The following is a 17883-nucleotide window of genomic DNA, read 5'->3' on the forward strand; positions in this document are numbered from 1 at the left end:
ACAGTGAGCCTCGTTAGACCTGTGACATTGTTCTTGTCATGACATAAATCCCCCTCTGATTTATGTCATGGGCTGTGAGGTTAAAGATCAAAATTATAACCTCTGATATTTCTGTACTGGCTCATATCTCTCTAATTCTCTTAAAGAGGTTAAATTACACCAGAACACCAAAACTGGACTAAAACTCAGTGGCAGCAGGTGTGATGGAGGAATGGATCCAAATTGGAAGTTTTTTGCTTCAGATCTTGTCAGTATGTATGGAGGCTGTCAGGAGAGAGGTCCAACAGTGAAAGTCTGCAGTCATCTGAAAAACACGGTGGAGACTGTCGTGGTTTGGCGCTGGAGAGCTTGTCAACTTTCAGATTTGCATCCACCATATTATAGCTCCTGCAAAATATCTGATCTTTCTTTTTTTTCAGCATAAGAGTGGCCCCAAACACCTTTCAAAGCAACGTCAACATTATTGAAGCAGTGTGGGCTCATCCTGGCTGAGAACAGAACGAGAGGCAGAAGAATCCAAAGTAAAGCTTTTTCCTTCAAGAAGGAAACATTCTTGAAGGAAAAAGGAAGGAAACGTTATTTATTATCTATCAATTGTCAATCAACTATCAATTATCTATCAATCTATATCTTAAAAGAGATTTTTTCCCCTTTTTTGGTAAGAATCAGAAAATGGCTTTATCACTTTAAAAACAGATTTTAATCATTTTTAAATGGCTAAATTCAAATATAATTTAAACCAGGCTATGAATGTCATATTTATTCAATGTATAGACTAATGTCATTGTGATTTTTTTGATTCCTTTTTTTTTATCATTTACTTGACAACCACCTTTCCTGTTGGAAGGCGCTCTTAATGCTAAACTATATACAACGTGTTTGGAATGTCACGCTGCCATCGAGGCCTCTTTTTAGAGGGTCTTGCTTATTTCAGCAAATTTTGCATGAATTCCAGCAGCACTGTGGTCAAGGTCCCCAGTGGAAACATCTTTGGGAGTTTCCAAACAATGACAAGGTGTATGAGACTGAAGCCAAACAGAGGGAAAAAGCCCCAGCGTTTTATTTTATTTTCCTCGCTATATAATTCTAATAAATGCAACTGTATTTCTGATTTTTGCACAATGTCATATGTATAGGCTGAAGGTTGTGTAATTTTCTTGTGTTGAAATGTGGTGAATAAATTAAATGGGCTGTGGTAACCACATAGAAATTTTGAGAGCAGCTGAAAGGACCGTGTTTCACCCCCATGTGCTGGGAGGTGTTGCCTTTTATTCTAAATGAAAATGAATCTTTAAAGCACATTTTGAGCATAAAATCATAACAGTTTCTTCTTCATAGTTCGTTGATAGCTTTCGTGAATTTAAGTTTAAAACTATATTTCAAACATTGGAATACTTACCATTAGTGATTACTGACTTATCAAAACTGATTATTGAATTATCAAAGATAATAAGACAGCAGCATTTGTCCCTCCATACTGTAGTGGACACAAATCCCCCCTGGAGTTGTGCCAGGAAGGGGGGATTCTGCCAAATCAAACACACGGGGCTGCCCACTGTCACAAAGGAAAGCAGCTTCTTCTTTAATAAGACAGCAATGTTTGATTAGCACATATCTTAGAAAAAGATATGCGAAAGGACTTGCAAATATTTGTTACAGTTTGGTTCACATTTATTAATCTGGTTGACATCGAGCACTTACATAATAAGCTAAAGACTTGGTTCTAAATGACATTTTTTTCCTCACATTCACCCTTATTAGCAGGTAACCTCTGTACACCGTCATGTGAATTATACAGAGGTGATCGCAATTCAGAGAAAAACACAAGTGTGTGATGTATAAGTGATTTAGTATGTCCATATGATAAGCACATACACTGGTGGAAGTCAGTAAGGTTTAAGAAAAACAGTTTATTTAGCACGGGCAAGCAGCAGGGGTCAAAGGTGAAGGGTCACATGCTCGAAAGGGTTTGGTGTAAGTTATTACTGCTGAATACGGCGGATGGACTGGATCTGAGGGGTCTGGCAGTGAGAGCCAAACTCCCTGAAGTGTTTGTACTCCCCACAGTGACGATCGCACTCCATGATATATTGGTATCCACGATAACCAGGATACTGGTAGCAGACAAATCTGTTGAGAATTGACAGACGTGGAAATGCAAATGTTGTGAAATGTTGCAAAGCATATTGTGAAAATCTGAGTAGGGTTATTTTTTGAACTGCTGAGAGAATGAGGAGGGGGAAATAAGGAGGCAAATAAGCAGCTGGGGACACTCACGCTCCAGAATGGATCCTTAGAGAGCCAACTTCATTGTTGCACCAACCCATGGCCTGGAGGGAGGGGTAATCGTCGCTGAGCTCACCCTTACGGCCCAGGAAGTTCTCACGCTCATAGATAGTCATACGACACTCTCTGTGGTTCTGGAGGTGGGGGAGGTAAAGAAAGAATACATTTGAGTAGTTTTTCAGGTCAGGCAAGTCTACATTATTGATTTGTCCGTCACAGCAGCATTCGCACACAATGGAGGTTTTTCAGTGGAAAAAAAAGCTGAGAGATAACTTACAGCACAGGCAATGGGTCTGAAGGAGGTCAGTCTCTCAATGTGATAGGCATTGCTACCTCCAAAAGCATCAGACTGGGGGTACTCTCCTCGCTCCAGGACAAACTGCTGTCCCTGATAGGAGGCATGCTCATAACCCACCCAGCTGGAAGGAAGCATAGAAAAAAAGAGATTATTCCATCATCCCAAAAGTCCTTAAATCCACTTATACAGAGGTTAATAACATCCTGTCATGTTAACCGTATGTCACTTAATGATGGTTTTCTGCTGCATGTCTATCTGTGCGCACATATCTGTTTACTCACGCTCCACTCTCCACCCTGAGGGAGCGAACGGTCTCAAAGCCAAACTCCATCACATTGCAGCACTCAGAGGTGAACTCATGGCGGCGTCCCTGGAAGCATTCCTCATCGAAGACAATGATCTAATGGGAAAAAGGACATGCAGCTGATGGCTGTACACACCATCCACTTAAACTTGATGTGTGATGTCTGAAATCACTTCAGCAGCTCACCTCAAACATATAAAACTACATTAGCTAAGCTAATCGCTCTGAACTGGGAGATAAACCACTTTTAACAAGCCCTAATGCACAACTGTGTGATATTCCAATCCTAATGAAGTCTTTATAGCGTCCTAATGTGGTGTGACTTCAATGGGTACTCTCCCTGATGCTCAACTGTATGAGGCGTTTTACAACAAGCAGCTCGTGGTCACATCTGAGGGAAAATTCAAAGGTGCTGATGAATAAAGCTGCTCTTCCATTGGCAGACTCACCTTCCAGTGGCCGGAGAACTTGGTGCAATGGTGAGTCATCTTGTCTGGAAGGAAGAAAGAATTTTATCCACGAGTGCTAACAATGAATAGACGGCAGTGACAACAGGGAAGCCACACACTCTGAGAGGTAAGCAGTCACTTTATTCTGATGCAGAAACTAGCCAGAAGCTAACCAGTAAAGACAGATGTGTGAACCAGAAATCCAAAAAGTGAAGAACAGGAGATCGGTTCTATTGTCAGACCTATGAAAAGACAAGTCTGTGTCGCAGGTACAGTGTGTACTTTACACATAATGGGCAGGATACTGGAAGCAGCCTGAACTTGTAATTGCTAGATGGAAAGCACCAGTGTCTATTTATAGTTTGGATACCAAACAGAAGAGGTCAGAGGCCACAGGCTTCATTTGGCTACTCTAACTTTTGTCTCTCTCTTTCTAGTTTTTCTGCCCATTTCTAAGATTGTTCCATCATCACCACTGTTCATCGCAGCCACTGGGTGCAGTGATTTCAGCCTGGATGGTGTGTGTTTGGAGTGGGAGTAGATATGGATGTGTGAATATGGGGGATGCTATACCCTGGCTGTGGTACCCTGGCTGACCGTGCTGGATGGCTGTGGCGGCTGGGCGAGGGACAGGAACTCACCTTGCTTGATGCCCTTGGGTTGTCCTGCCGTGAGAGTGAGAGGAGCCACACGCCCCCACCCTTTTAAAGCCTCCCCTGGCAGGGGTCCATGCTGAAAGCCCCGGCTCAGCAGCAGGGAGGGGCTTTTCTTTGTCCCCACCTGACAAAAGCATCGTTAATCTATGGAGGGCCAGAAGTGCAGACACCACATTATCACTGGGGGCAGTGGACACAGAGACCAGGAATATAAGAAATGAAACATAGAGTGCAAGCTGAGAAAATACTGAGAGCCAACGGCATCAGAGAGGGAAGAGAAAAAAGCTGGAGCTGGAAGCTCTTTAACTCTTTATTTCAATTTATGTCTGCAAGTAAAGACCAGTCATTTTCTCAGTTAACTGGTGCTTCATTTTTGCCATTAAATGTGTGAAATTTGCAAATACAATAATGACCTGTCATACCATTAGAATTTGTTGATGATGTGAGACCAACAAACACAGACAGAATAAGCTCTGTGTGCATGTCTGCTCATGTTGGTAATAGCAGTGAAGCGTTGATGGTGACTCAGAGGATGTTTTTTTTTCCACAATATGTTTGAAAATAGTAGAACAGAAAGAAAGTTAAGAGAATCGCAAGATCCAATTTTAGTATGGGACATAAAGACCTTAATTCGTTATATCTATTAAAAAAGGTTGGTACCAGAGTTAAAGCACTAATTGCGACGGCTAATTGCGCCGAATATGATTTTTTTTTTGCAATTTAGTGTCAGAAAATAGGAAGAGTACTAGATGGCTCTGTCTGATATATAGCTTATTTAGCCTAAAGCTAAGTCTTAAGGCAAAAGACCTCAAGTTTTTAAAACGGTTATAACAAAGGATTTTTATTTGCAAGATCATTACTTGGAATCTGTTCTCAGTCGCTTTGATGTCACTTTCAGGTGAAAAAAAAACAAACAGAAAAAAAGCAACCTCATGCATGTGTCAAGGCAGATTTTCAGTGCAGATAGTATTCTTATGAAAGCCTCCAATGTGTGCAGTGAGAAATCTAACCAGTGCAGAGGAAGTCCTTCATCCAATTATGGCAAACACTAATACTTACACCAGAATGCTTTCTAACATGAAACACGTCTCAAATCTGATCATTTGAAGTGTTCTAGCAAGAATACGTGGTTGATCACACAGATCATAGCAGCACTCTTCCTTTGTGTGTTTTATTTTTTTTGTCATATTCATAATTACAGTAACAAATCCTTGTTTTTACGAAATGTTCAACAGTTTAATGAAAAAATTTAAAAAAGCCCTCAATAGTAAAAACAGGTTTAACCTGCATGCTGTAGTGTAATACACTAGCTAGGACTTGTGTGTTAGTGAGTGTCTTGTGTGTGTGTGTTTAAGTGCTTACATAATCAACCACTTGTAAACAGGAGCGCAGAGGCACTCGTCCTTATTTCCAGTGAGCCTAAAGGAATTTCAGCTTATCTAAAACTTTTAGACATAATTCACTGCCTCAGATCTTCATATACACGCCTTGCTTAATCAAAGTTCATTTCTCTGAAATCAAAACAGAAATTGTAGTTCAGAGAGACCAAAAGTCTCAATGAACGTTCAATCATCCAGATCCAGCAAATCTCAAAAAGTTGATCCCGTTCATCTGGAAGTATCAGTGGGGAAATGTTTCATCTCTCATCCGAGTGACTTTTTCCCCCATCCTTATAAACAGTGCTTTTGTATAATAACTGAAACTAGCACCATGGACTAACAATGGGCTGTGAGGTCAGTTTCATGATCATTAAGGTTGGAGAAACCTGCAGTCAGTTGAGAATGAAGAAGTCACTTATAAGAGTGACAAAACATTTCTCCCACTGAAAACACTACGTCCAGATTAACAGAATCAACTTTTTGAACAGAGACCAAAATGTTTCCTGTCTGAAAAGAGTCAAATTTCAAAAATATCAAACAGGTTTCCTCATCAGATTTTTTTTTTCTACACAACACAAGAAAAAACTGATCGGATTCATCTTACATTAGAAGGACACTGTTCACTTACTAGGGGAATTGTGTAATCAGCCATGATAATGATGAACCCCTCTGAAAGACAGACTAAATATTTTCTTCTTGAGAAAGCCGGGGAGGACTCCTGAGACCCCTGGCAGTCATCAGAAAATGGACATTAGAGAATGAAAGAGCCAAGGGCTGGTCAAAATCAATAGGTTCCTTTCATTTGGCAGGACATTTTGTGGCAGTGTCAGAAGATAAAAATGACAGTGGTCAATGCATTTAAAAGTCCATGTGTGTTTTCTGCCTAAAAGTGTAAAGCAGTGACAACCACTCATCCAGTCTTCTTCAGACTTGGCAAGTATCATCATCAAAATCATTATCATCATAAAATGAAGTCACAGATATAAGCTCTTGCTCTCTTTTATTTCCTCCTAATGATGTCAGCAGCACTAGCATTAGCTATCATTAGTGAGGAACGCTCACACAATAATTTGTTCTAACTATTAAAGGAACGAATCTCTTTGGTTACAATATTTAAATTAAAGTGTGCTATGCTATGTTGTCAGCTTCACTGGCAAAAGGTACAGGTGTAACACACAGGTACACATACCTGTTAGTAGTAAGAGACTAATAAAATACTAGAATTTCACTCAAGCTTCATGGGTGTGCCATAACACACAGCAAGCCTGAAGTAGTGAAAGTTTCTGCTCCTTACGTCTGCATTTGAAACTTCTGCATTGTGGATCTATAAAGATGCACTTGCTTTTGGTGCAGTCTTTAACATTATTTTTCCCATTTGATGCTAAAAAGTTCAAAGTCAGCCCTACCAAGTAGGATCATGTCCATTTAGTGACATGTTCGTTTATTACCCCAAACTCATTTATTTCAACTAAACTCCACATACTCCATCCTGCTGTCTGAATACTCACTAATGTCAGTCTCCTGTTGTCTTTATCGGTTACTTTGCTAAAAATGCTGGTGACTTTTCTTTCTTACAAATGAAACCATGTCTGTGTAGCATTCTGAAATATCAGGAAAAAGTCTGACTAAGATTAAAAATCCCTTTCTCAGGAAAGACCTGACCAAGAGGGCAGCAGAAATTACAACAAATATAATCACAGCATGGAAGCCGCCCAGATTACACTGCAGGATTAGTTCACATATCAAATGCAATTTAATCCTGCTTCCATCGTGGAAATGATCTCAGATGAAGTGATATAATCCACACATAATCCATTCGCCATAATCCCATAATTATTACCACCAACAATGACCTTTATTCAACCTCTGAAGATGACCAGGAGGAATTCTCATGCACGGCTGTGTGGCAGTGCTTTTTTGTCTAGATTACTCACCAGTCAAGAACTACTCAATATTATCCTAGCAAAGTTAAAGGAAGTGAACATGCTGCATACGCCCCCTTTATCTTTTAAATGTACCGGCTGTAATGACAGTACTGTAGTTCATGGATAAAATGTAAAGCGTAAGGTTGGGGTGAGGCTAGTAAAACCCAGGCTTCTACCCTACTTGGCTCATCCCATTGCACTGATTTACATTTCTACTGTTGATTTAACACGATACCACAGAATAACTGAAAAAATGCTGCCCATACTCTCTTTGACAAACACCTGCTTTACACGGGCACTGGATTCATAATAAAAGTGTAAAATTGCTGTCAAAGCCCAAATTTATCAGCAGGTTCTCCACAAAAACATCTTAACATGGACACTGCAGAGAGAAACTGTGACAGAGAAAGGAAGATGTCTGGACATTCAGAGTGTTACACATGAGAAGCTACAGAAACAGCGCGCACAGAACAAAAACTCAAGTTCTGGCTCTTTCCTTACCTATATAAGAATACATTATATATTGTATATGACGATGATGATGATGATTATTACTGTGATATACGATTATTGTGTCCTGTGAACAACAACAAGAAAACACTGTCCTGTGCTGAGTAGCACAAATTGTCTTTGGTTTCTGGTACAAGAATTAAAGATTTAATATCTGGCTAAACAAACATGATGCTGGTTTTGGAAAATGTCAGATGCCAAACCTGATGTTGACTGGAAAGATGCTTTTGCGATATGAATGTGTTTATCATCTGTTAAGTAGTTGGCTAACACCAGCCAGAACTAGAAGTAGATATCAGTAGTAAGTGTTAGTGCAGTGCCAAAGCATTTAGTGGAACAGCTCTGGTGAACCTGAATGTCAGTGGGAGAAAGAGAATCTCCAGTAACTCAATTATCTTAAAGTTTAATAATGTTTAAACAGCAAAATGTTCAAAAAACCAAAACACTTCATTTGAAATGCTGTTTGATTCTTTGTATGACGAACACATAGAAGATCAACATGAAGGAATAGATCACTGCATTTTTTTCGTTTTCTGTCTGTTTCTGTTGTGGTGATTCTCCAAAATCAAGAAATGGCAGTGATTTAAAGTAGAAAGTCTGAGTTAAAGAATATGTTGTATTTGTGTTTGTGTGTGTGCCTTTTCTGTGTAGGTGACAGAGAGTGTGGATTACCTCTTTGTGTCCTGTGGACCTTTGCATTCCTCAACTCTACATGCGACTACAGCTCACAGGCCTACCAGCCCAACACACAGCAAAGAATGCTGTGTCAGTGGTTTCCTTTGACAGCAAAATGCTTACAGGCAGGCCCGAGGGGCCAGCAGTGTTTCCAGGCTATGCGATGACCTGCTGGCTTTGGTCCAGGCCAACAGTGATGACGAGAGGCTTTCTATTGTGCTGTGAGCCTCTACGTTTGGCCTTTGCCAGAGTATAAAAGCTTGGGTTGAGCGTTGAAGGGACCAGCACGAGCTAGCCTCCCTCATACGGCACTGCAAGCTATACTGACGCAGGTAAGCACACACAGACGCAGACATACAGGCCAGAGCATCCATCATGGTACAGTAGGACACCCATACATCCAGATCCAGGGCCCACTCCCTGCCCACCGCTCCCAGCTTAAACTCCACCGTCCCGGGGAAAGGCCAAAACAACACCCAAATGAACCTCCAACATAAACTTCAGACTTGTGCTACTAGTCCAAAACCCTCCAAACACTTCTGCCTACCAACCCTCTGTCTATGTTGACACCTTGCCTGGGCCACATTTAACCTCACTTCTCCTTCCCTTTCACTTTCTCCTCTGAAACCCTGTCACTTCGATTTACACCTCTATTTCTGTTCATCCCCTTGTCTTCCTCCATCTCTCACCCAGACTCTCCTGAAGCCCCTCACCATGTCTCAGACTGCCAAGTCCGCCTCCAGCCAGGGCACTGATGCCAAGGACAAGGGAGCCCCAGCTCCAGCTGCCTCCAGCAAGGCCACCAAGACCGGCGAGCCTGGCATGGGATCCTTCAGAGTGAGTCATTGCAGAGACAGAATGTGTGCATTTTATTTTTTCCTAAAGGGCAAAGAAAGTAGACTGCATGTTGTCCCATGTGTTTCATCTAGCAGGGCAGTTATATGTTTATTTACTGAAGGTTTGAATTAGACATTAGAATTTCAGATACTATGGAGGTGAACGATAAAGAACAGCAAGAAACTTGGTTAAAAGACCAAAAATAACCACTTTGAATTTAGATACTGATGCTTTGAGCAGTACAAATTTTTTTTATATCCAAAATGTATTGAGGCTATTCTTTCTGATGTGAGTACCTATGTACTTTAGACTCTTTCTGTGAAAGCCACCGCATCACAGGGCTTAAGAAATGTCTCTGAGATGGAGCAAAAATTAAATGACCTCATATACTATAGTCTAGTGAAAAATAATGTATATTTGTAAGCTCATAATCTTTAATACTGGCATCATTTTACACGTAGCCACGTTAAAAGTGACATGTTTCTAAAGTATAAGGTCGTTTTGGAAATCTAAGTAATTAGTAAGTTCAGTCAGTGCTGAGGACTTTAAAGAGGAAATTACAGTTTAAGAAGTTGCCTTTTTTTCATGCTCCATCCAAAAATGATTCCAAATCCAAAATTTGTTTTAAACCTTCCACATGAACTAAAGCTATAAACATAGTGTAAAGAAACAGCCATGACTCTATGTGTCCTCTGTGCAGATCATGCTGTTCGACCAGGAGAACTTCCAGGGCAGGATGATGGAGGTCCAGAATGAGTGTATGAACGTGTGTGACCGTGGCATGGATAGAGTGCGTAGTATCATTGTGGAGTGTGGCCCGTAAGTGAATACACACACACACACTTGATTTAAGCAGCTGCCTGCATATCTTCTCTATTCATGTATATGTCACTTTTATCTTTCTTCCAATTCTTCTCCTGTGCCTCCCTGCTTAACCCTTTTGCCCACCCCCCCCAATCCTGTCCATGGTGTCCCCCGTTCTCCAGCTTTGTTGCCTTTGAGCAGACTAACTTCCGTGGGGAGATGTTCATCCTGGAGAAGGGAGAGTATCCTCGCTGGGATACCTGGAGCAACTCCTACCGCAGCGACTGCCTCATGTCCCTCAGGCCCATCCGAATGGTAAAATGAGCTGTTTTCTTCGTTTGTTTTTCATAAAATGGGAAAATATAGTGATTCTAAATTCTCAGACCCTACGTTTTGAATGACCAACAGTCCAGAGCTAAACTTACAGAAAAGAAAAGCAGCAAATCAGCAAATATGACGAACTGGAACCAGGAAAAAGTTTGACATATATGCTTGAAAAAGCACTGAAAAGGTTAAGTGACTATCAACACAGTTCCTAAAGAAAAAAAATCAACAATATTTTTCACATGCTGATACTATAGCATATCACATCATCAGCATGACATTAGTAGGCTTTGGCCCCTAATTTAGCACAAAATCCATTCATGGATTCCACTAACTGCCCATAGAAGCAGTTCAACATTGCCACCCACAGACAATTTCTTACAAAATGCAATGAATGAAAAAGCAGAGAATGCACATGTAATGTATGTTGTATAGAGACTACATTTTATTCTTCCTTTCCTACCTGCAGGACAGCATGGAGCACAAGATCTGCCTGTATGAGCTCTCTGACTTCAAGGGCAACAAGATGGAGATCCAGGAGGACGATGTGCCCACACTCTGGGCGCATGGCTTCTGCGACAGAGTGGGCAGCGTGAGGGTGCCAGGAGGAGCGTGAGTAGACACGTTTAGTACTTGTGCTCTCTCACAAAACAAAACACAAATTAGCAGAGTATCACAAATATCATCAACATGCAGGCCTGTGTTAAGGCCTGTGAACACACTGTGGAAGTCAATTTTGTAGTACGTCATATTACTATAGTAAAAAGTACATTTTCCATATATAAAATGGACTGCCAACATGGTTTCAGACACACCTAAGAGGATTCCACAGACTTGTTGGATTATACTACAAATAACAAGTGGGATGAGATGTCATTAAAAGGCTTGTCCTTTTGTCTACAAATCTTTTTTTAGCCAGAAAATTTGCTTCATTTCATTATGTCCTCTAAGTCACCAATACAAATCTGTTCATTTGTATTGCTGACTGAAAGCCTCCAGAACAGCTTCAGTGCCTTTATCATACACCTTGAAAGCCTGTACTCTCTGGATTAGATAAAAGCCATCCTGACCAGAACATTCACAAATCTAATTCTTCATTATTGGAGTTGGTAATGCTCCCATAAATCCACTTCAGGGGAACTCAGAATCTCCTAGTTACCACTGCAACCCCTTGAAGGACTTCCAGAACATTCTGTCAGACAACTAAAACGTTGTAAAAGAACCCCAGGTTCTTCTAAAAAGAAACTCAGAATCATTTAAGAGATCCCTGGAAGGAGAACCAGGAACCTCACTGACGACTAACTGAACCTCCTTAACCGAACTCTTCAAGCTCCTAAATGTCCACTTAACCCTTAACTTAAGCATTTCTAGAACTCCCTTATGGACTCATCAGAAAACCTCATTAAGAATTGGTATCTCCAATGTCCTCCAGACCTCCTAATTCACTTCTGGTGTCTCCTAGGTGATCAGTAGAATCTTTTCACCACAAGAACTTCAACAGTAAACATTAAACTTCTTAGGACTTAGCATTATAACTGTCTTATTCTCTATTATATTATATCTTATATTCTCTATCATAACCCTATAATGTCATATACCATTTTTTTTATTTGTATGGATATCAGCCAGTAGTACACTACATGGACATCCTATAATAAACACACAACCATGACCTTTACCTTATCATGTCTCTCTCAGGTGGGTGGGTTACCAGTACCCTGGATACAGAGGCTACCAGTACCTGTTTGAGTGCGGTGACTACAGACACTACAATGACTTCTGCGCCTTCCAGCCCCAGATCCAGTCCATGCGCCGCATCAGGGACATGCAGTTCCACCAGAGAGGATGCTTCACCTTCACCTCCGCCAGCAAGTGAATGACATCTGCTGGCTGCCCGGTGCTGTTGCAGCCATGCAGCCCTCTCAGCTTTTTATCTCTCCAAACAAGCCCTTTCTCCAGTCTCCAGTGCTTTCCTTTATCTCCACATCATCGCTCCATCCCAGAGGAAAGACAGATTGAGAGCAAACACACTGGACAACATTAAGTGACTTTTTATGGTGCTAAAAATAAACATGTTGTGAAAAACCTAACCCTTCCTGCCTAGACTATCTTTATTCATTTTTCAGAAAAATGTTCGGATGATGTTGTAACAGAAATATATGAAGCGTAGGCAATTTTGATATGCTAAATTTAACACTGCAATTGAGGGTCCTGTTTAGAGATGGACCGATCCGATATTACGTATCGGTATCGGTCCGATACTGACCTAAATTACTGGATCGGATATCGGAGAGAAATAAAAAATGTAATCCGATCCATTAAATATCACAAAAGCAGCTCACAAAACTTGCGACATGGCGTAACTCGGCTCATAACCGTAGCACGTTGGAGCAGTATGTCACGTGATAGAGCAGCTGTGGCCTGCAAGACCTGTCAGTGGTCTGGTTGAGCATTTGGAGCCTGGCATTTTATCTCCGAGGAAGTTATCCCCTCCCTCTCCTGCTGCTACTTCAATCTAACATGAAACTGATTAATGATCTGCTGATCGGCTTTTCTGTCGCGAGTCCATCTCTCTTCTTTGTTTATCGCCCACTTCGCGCCAGAAAGAAGAAACCAGCGGCTGAACAACAGCTTGATAATCTGTTATTAGAATTTATTTAATATTACTTTCTACACCAGGATCCTTTTCTAGGCAGCTGACGGCTGCAGGGGCGGATCTAGCAAAGTTTAGCCAGGGGGGCCAATAGGGCATTAACAGGGAAAAGGGGGGCACAAAGACATACTTTTCTTTCTTATTCTCATTTAAAATATCTAGCTTTTAATAAATAATTATCTGATAATTATTATTACACCCAAAGTTTTAATCTGATGTAAAAATGTATAGAAGTCCATTCCTGTATATAGTAACTATTAAGTCTAATATACCCTAGTAAGCTATAGTACTTTTTCCTTTGGGAAGATACCATCTGTGCAGTCTGCAGTTCTGTTGAAGAAAGATGTGGAATCTATTTAATTATTCTTGAAAAATAATTTATTTCTGTGCATTTTTTTCACCCTGCATCAAATTAAAATTGATTACGTTGATTATGCATCATGAGGTGGGGGGGTCCCTATTTTTTTTTTTTTTTTTTTTTTGCTGGGAGTTTGCAACCCTATTAGTTAGGTTGCTTACTCTTTAAAATACCAGAATAGGGAGGATGGAGAAGGTTTAAGTTTATTAGATTGATTAGTATTGCTGAACTATGAAATATTTTGGGTGCAGTGTATTTTTTGCATACAGGTATAACAGAATAGCTTTAGTGTTTGTTTGTTTTTAAACTTGAGTATGAACTTATACAAAATGCAGCAAGATATTAAAAAAACAGTTTTATTGATTAAAAAACACTATATCGGATTCATATCGGTATCGGCCGATATCCAAATTTATGATATCGGTATCGGCATCGGACATAAAAAAGTGGTATCATGCCATCTCTAGTCCTGTTATATAGTTGCACTATTTTTAGATTTCTTTTATTGGCATGGCTTTTTAAATTTTTTAAAAAGACTTGACAGTATTCAGTTTATTCTCAAATCTTAAAATACAAGAATAGATATAAATGCAGTATAGAAGAAGAAGTGGTAATTGAATTTTACACAAATTAATACCAGGAATACGGATAATTAAAAATAAAGTAACTAGAAGATATTCTTCATAGTAAATAAAGCAATGGGTTTACAAAATAGCTTGCACTGACTTTCAGAGTCAGAATCACCTTTACTGTCATTGCACAGTGTGATTAAAAACTACTGCACAACGAAATTGGCTTGTGCGTCCTCTAGATCAGCACCCACATTCACACAGATCTATTTACACAAAAGTTCAGTTTTGTAACGGTACTGGGCAAATAAAACTGTTTTGCAACCTGGTGCACGGTAAAATCGAATTAGTTCCCAGAATGTGTTTTGTCCTGAACAATATTGTTTGCAGAGGCAGCCGGTCATGAAAAGAACACCCAGTGAGGGCAGAGGGAGTCCAATTATGTCTTTCAGCAGTTCTTTTTACTAGTTTGAGGGATTTCTTGTGGTTCTCTGTGCAGTCAGCGTACCATGCTGTTATAGAGGTTTTGCACATGATGTCATGTGCATGTCGCTTAAGAGCTGTCCGCCATAGTGGACATAACGATCACATCCAATCTCTCATAGGTACTTTACATAGAAAGTTGTATGATTTAACCAGTCTAGTATATCTGTAATCTGAATTCTCCATATTTTAATGCAACTTCTGGAGGCTTACTGCAGATTTTTTGCTGCGTAAAACAAACTGCGGTTTGCATTAATTCAGTGATTACAAGGAAAAAGGGAATCCTTCCACCTGGCAATTCCTAGAAGCAGCAGGTATGCCCCAGTTGAAACTGGGGTAAAGTGGTCACATGTTTTGAATCACACTTCGGAGCAGTGTTTCAAAACATCTGTGCTTCTGAAGCTCGATACAGTATCGAAACGTCTGTTTCAACCTCCCCATCCCTACAAATGAGTTAAATCTGCAACATATAAAATATATAGCACCATGTCATGGCCCAAATGAAGCTTTCTGAAGCGTGTATTGAAAAAGGGTTCATTACTTGAAGCTCGTCAACATAGTCCTATATTTGGTGTCTTCTTGTAGCTAAAAGCAAAAGCTGTGTGAAAAGCAGCTTGAAATGAACTGCTTCATTATGACTGCCCATTCTACAGAGCTCACTTGACAGCATCTGTGTGATATCAGGCTACCAAGGTGGTGCTTTGAACATCTTTTTGTGTTTTTTTGTGTTTCTACAATGGTGTGGTCTCCCATTGTTTGACTCCTTGACAGCACAGTCTTATAATACATTGGGAGTATGCTTGTGCTGTGCGGTTCTCTTTCACCTTTCTTTTGGAACTATCCACTTGTCATACAGATCTCTCATGTCTGTTTTCAACTCTTTAGGTGCCTCACTATCCTCCAGCCTAGTGCAGTGAAATCTGAGTCTGTAAGTCTCCGTACGTATTTCAAATTTTTCAAGAACAGCCTTCTTCACCTTTACATAATCCATAATCTGACCAATGTCTATGGCTACAAAAGCAGCTCATGCCTCACCAGTGAGAAGGGGAGCTAGTCTTCCAGTGGCTACTGACATCCACTTGGAATCCTTTCAAAAGTTCTTAGGGAATGTTCACTGTCTTCATCCTCATTATAAGGCTGCATTTTAGGACCTTTCCAAACAGACTGTCTTGTTAAACTGGAAGACTGTAGTGCTGCTGTAGTGGCTTTGATGAAATTAGGTTCTGTCTGAGTCAGTGCAGGATGCGCCAAAGTTGGACTCAGATGTATTTCGGTTGCACCTTCCATATGCAGCTGGTGCTCTCTGCGTTCTGATGGCACTTCCTGCTGGAGCTGAGTGAACTTTGCTGAATCTTTTTTACCAATGCTCTTCTGCCATTGCTTATCTAGTTCCCATCGTGCCTTTCTGTCATTTTGCTTCCTTATGAAGCCACGCAGGAGCTTAGAAAGTTAAGTAAGGTTTATGTGGTTCAATGGCTGGCTCTTGCTCTACTGTCTCTAGCTGACTGACATCTGGAGGCTCATCCCTCACAGAATCTATTGGCGCTTGGTGCTTTTTTGTCTAGCCCCTTTCTGCATTACTGTCACCATTGCCACCATATGTAAAGTAGTCTGACTCCAGTGTCAAGGAAGGTGGCAGGTAAACATACTCAGCAAACATTTTGATAGTGATGGCCAAATAAAGGTTTCTGAAGCATTGACACTTGTATTAAAACACAGGTAAGAAACACCCCTCCACTTGGTTTACCCTAGTGATATCAGACATGACATCATCGGTACTTGAAAAGTCAGGAAAATCTGGGCGGGCACTTTTCTACAACTGACCTACATGAAGACTCAGAGCAAATGAGCTAAATCTGCAACCTGATAAAATATAAAGAACTATCCATCCATCCATCTATCCATCTTCTTCCGCTTTATCCGGGGCCGGGTCGCGGGGGCAGCAGCCTAAGCAGAGAAGCCCAGACCTCCCTCTCCCCAGCCACCTCCTCCAGCTTATCTGGGGGAGCACCAAGGCGTTCTCAGGCCAGCTGAGAGATATAATCTCTCCAGCGTGTCCTGGGTCTGCCCCGGGGCCTCCTCCCGGTGAGACATGCCCGGAACACCTCACCCAGGAGACGCCCAGGAGGCATCCTTGTCAGATGCCCGAACCACCTCAGCTGGCTCCTTTCAATGTGGAAGAGCAGCGGCTCTACCCTGAGCCCCTCCCGGATGGCTGAGCCTCTCACCCTATCTCTAAGGGAGAGGCCAGCCACCCTTCGGAGGAAGCTCATTTCCTCCGCTTGTATCCGCGATCTCGTTCTTTCGGTCACTACCCACAGCTTGTGGCCATAGGTGAGGATAGGGACGTAGGTCGACCGGTAAACTGACAGCTTCACTTTTACACTCAGCTCTCTCTTCACCACGACGGACCGGTGCAGCGTCCGCATCACTGCGGCCGCAGCACCAATCCGTCTGTCAATCTCCGGCTCCCTTCTCCCATCACTCGCGAACAAGACCCCGAGATACTTGAACTCTTCCACTTGGGGCAGGAACTCATCCCCGACCCGGAGTGGGCACTCCACCCTTTTCCGGCTAAGAACCATGGCCTCAGATTAAAGAACTATTTGACTGAATTTTTGATTTAATCTGCTGTATATTTGATTTTGACAGCAACGTAATGCTTAAACAAACAAAGTCGGGATAGTAACCATAGCAATGTTACTTTTGGCAATAGTGCTTAATGTGTAAAACGTTCACATTTCTGAGACAAGTGGAGAGTGTACCAGCTGCTCATCCACTTTGTCTTTGTCTGGTTTCTTTGTTGCAAATGTGAAACACTTGGGTTTACGTCATTTAATACATTAACATGCTACAGAGGTGTGCATTAAACAAAGTATTGCATTTTTTATAACCTAATTATTTGAATTACTCGATGAATCATTGCCGCCCTATCTGCCATGGTTGTGTCATCTGCAGTGTTGGGCAAGTTACTTTGAAAATGTAATTAATTATAGTTACTAGTTACTTCTTCAAAAAAGTAACTGAGTTAGTAACTGAGTTACAAGATTCTAAAAGTAATTAATTACTTGAAAAGTAACTATTGCGTTACTTAAAAAAAAATGTTTAACCCTCTGGGGTCCAGGTTATAGTTGGCCATTTTTGACTACTTTTGATGTTTCCTCTACATTTGACCCTTAAAAACTATTTACTTTGCCTTGTTTGGTATCATTCTTTTCAGAACAACCTCACATGTCTGAATTTACAGTTATGTTTTCATTTTGACATACTGTATTAACACAGTTGATCTAAAATCAGACAAAAAACATAAAATCTGAGTAGAAAAAGTTATATTTTTTACTGTAACAACCACAAACATGTTTAATGAATCATA

The 17883-nt window shown here is 40.9% G+C and overlaps 2 protein-coding genes across 2 annotated transcripts; one reads left to right on the forward strand and one right to left on the reverse strand.

Annotated features, from left to right (window-relative positions):
• Positions 1-1366: 1366 nt before the first annotated feature.
• cryba4 (crystallin, beta A4) lies at positions 1367-3792 on the reverse strand. The gene is made up of 4 exons (XM_040048795.1): positions 3338-3792; positions 2866-2984; positions 2564-2705; positions 1367-2420 (listed from the first exon to the last, which is right to left on the reverse strand). The coding sequence occupies exons 1-4, from the start codon at positions 3374-3376 to the stop codon at positions 2274-2276; spliced, it is 447 nt and encodes a 148-aa protein (XP_039904729.1). The 5' UTR covers positions 3377-3792; the 3' UTR covers positions 1367-2273.
• A 2978-nt stretch (positions 3793-6770) lies between these two features.
• On the forward strand, positions 6771-12323 carry crybb1 (crystallin, beta B1). Its single transcript, XM_040048800.1, has 6 exons — positions 6771-8814; positions 9176-9319; positions 10020-10138; positions 10306-10438; positions 10917-11059; positions 12146-12323. Exons 2-6 carry the CDS (start codon positions 9197-9199, stop codon positions 12321-12323), a joined length of 696 nt encoding a protein of 231 aa, XP_039904734.1. The 5' UTR covers positions 6771-8814; positions 9176-9196.
• Positions 12324-17883: the final 5560 nt, after the last annotated feature.

This window comes from Simochromis diagramma, unplaced genomic scaffold, assembly GCF_900408965.1.
Source record: "Simochromis diagramma unplaced genomic scaffold, fSimDia1.1 OVJJ01000683.1, whole genome shotgun sequence".
In the NCBI taxonomy this organism is placed as follows: domain Eukaryota; kingdom Metazoa; phylum Chordata; class Actinopteri; order Cichliformes; family Cichlidae; genus Simochromis; species Simochromis diagramma.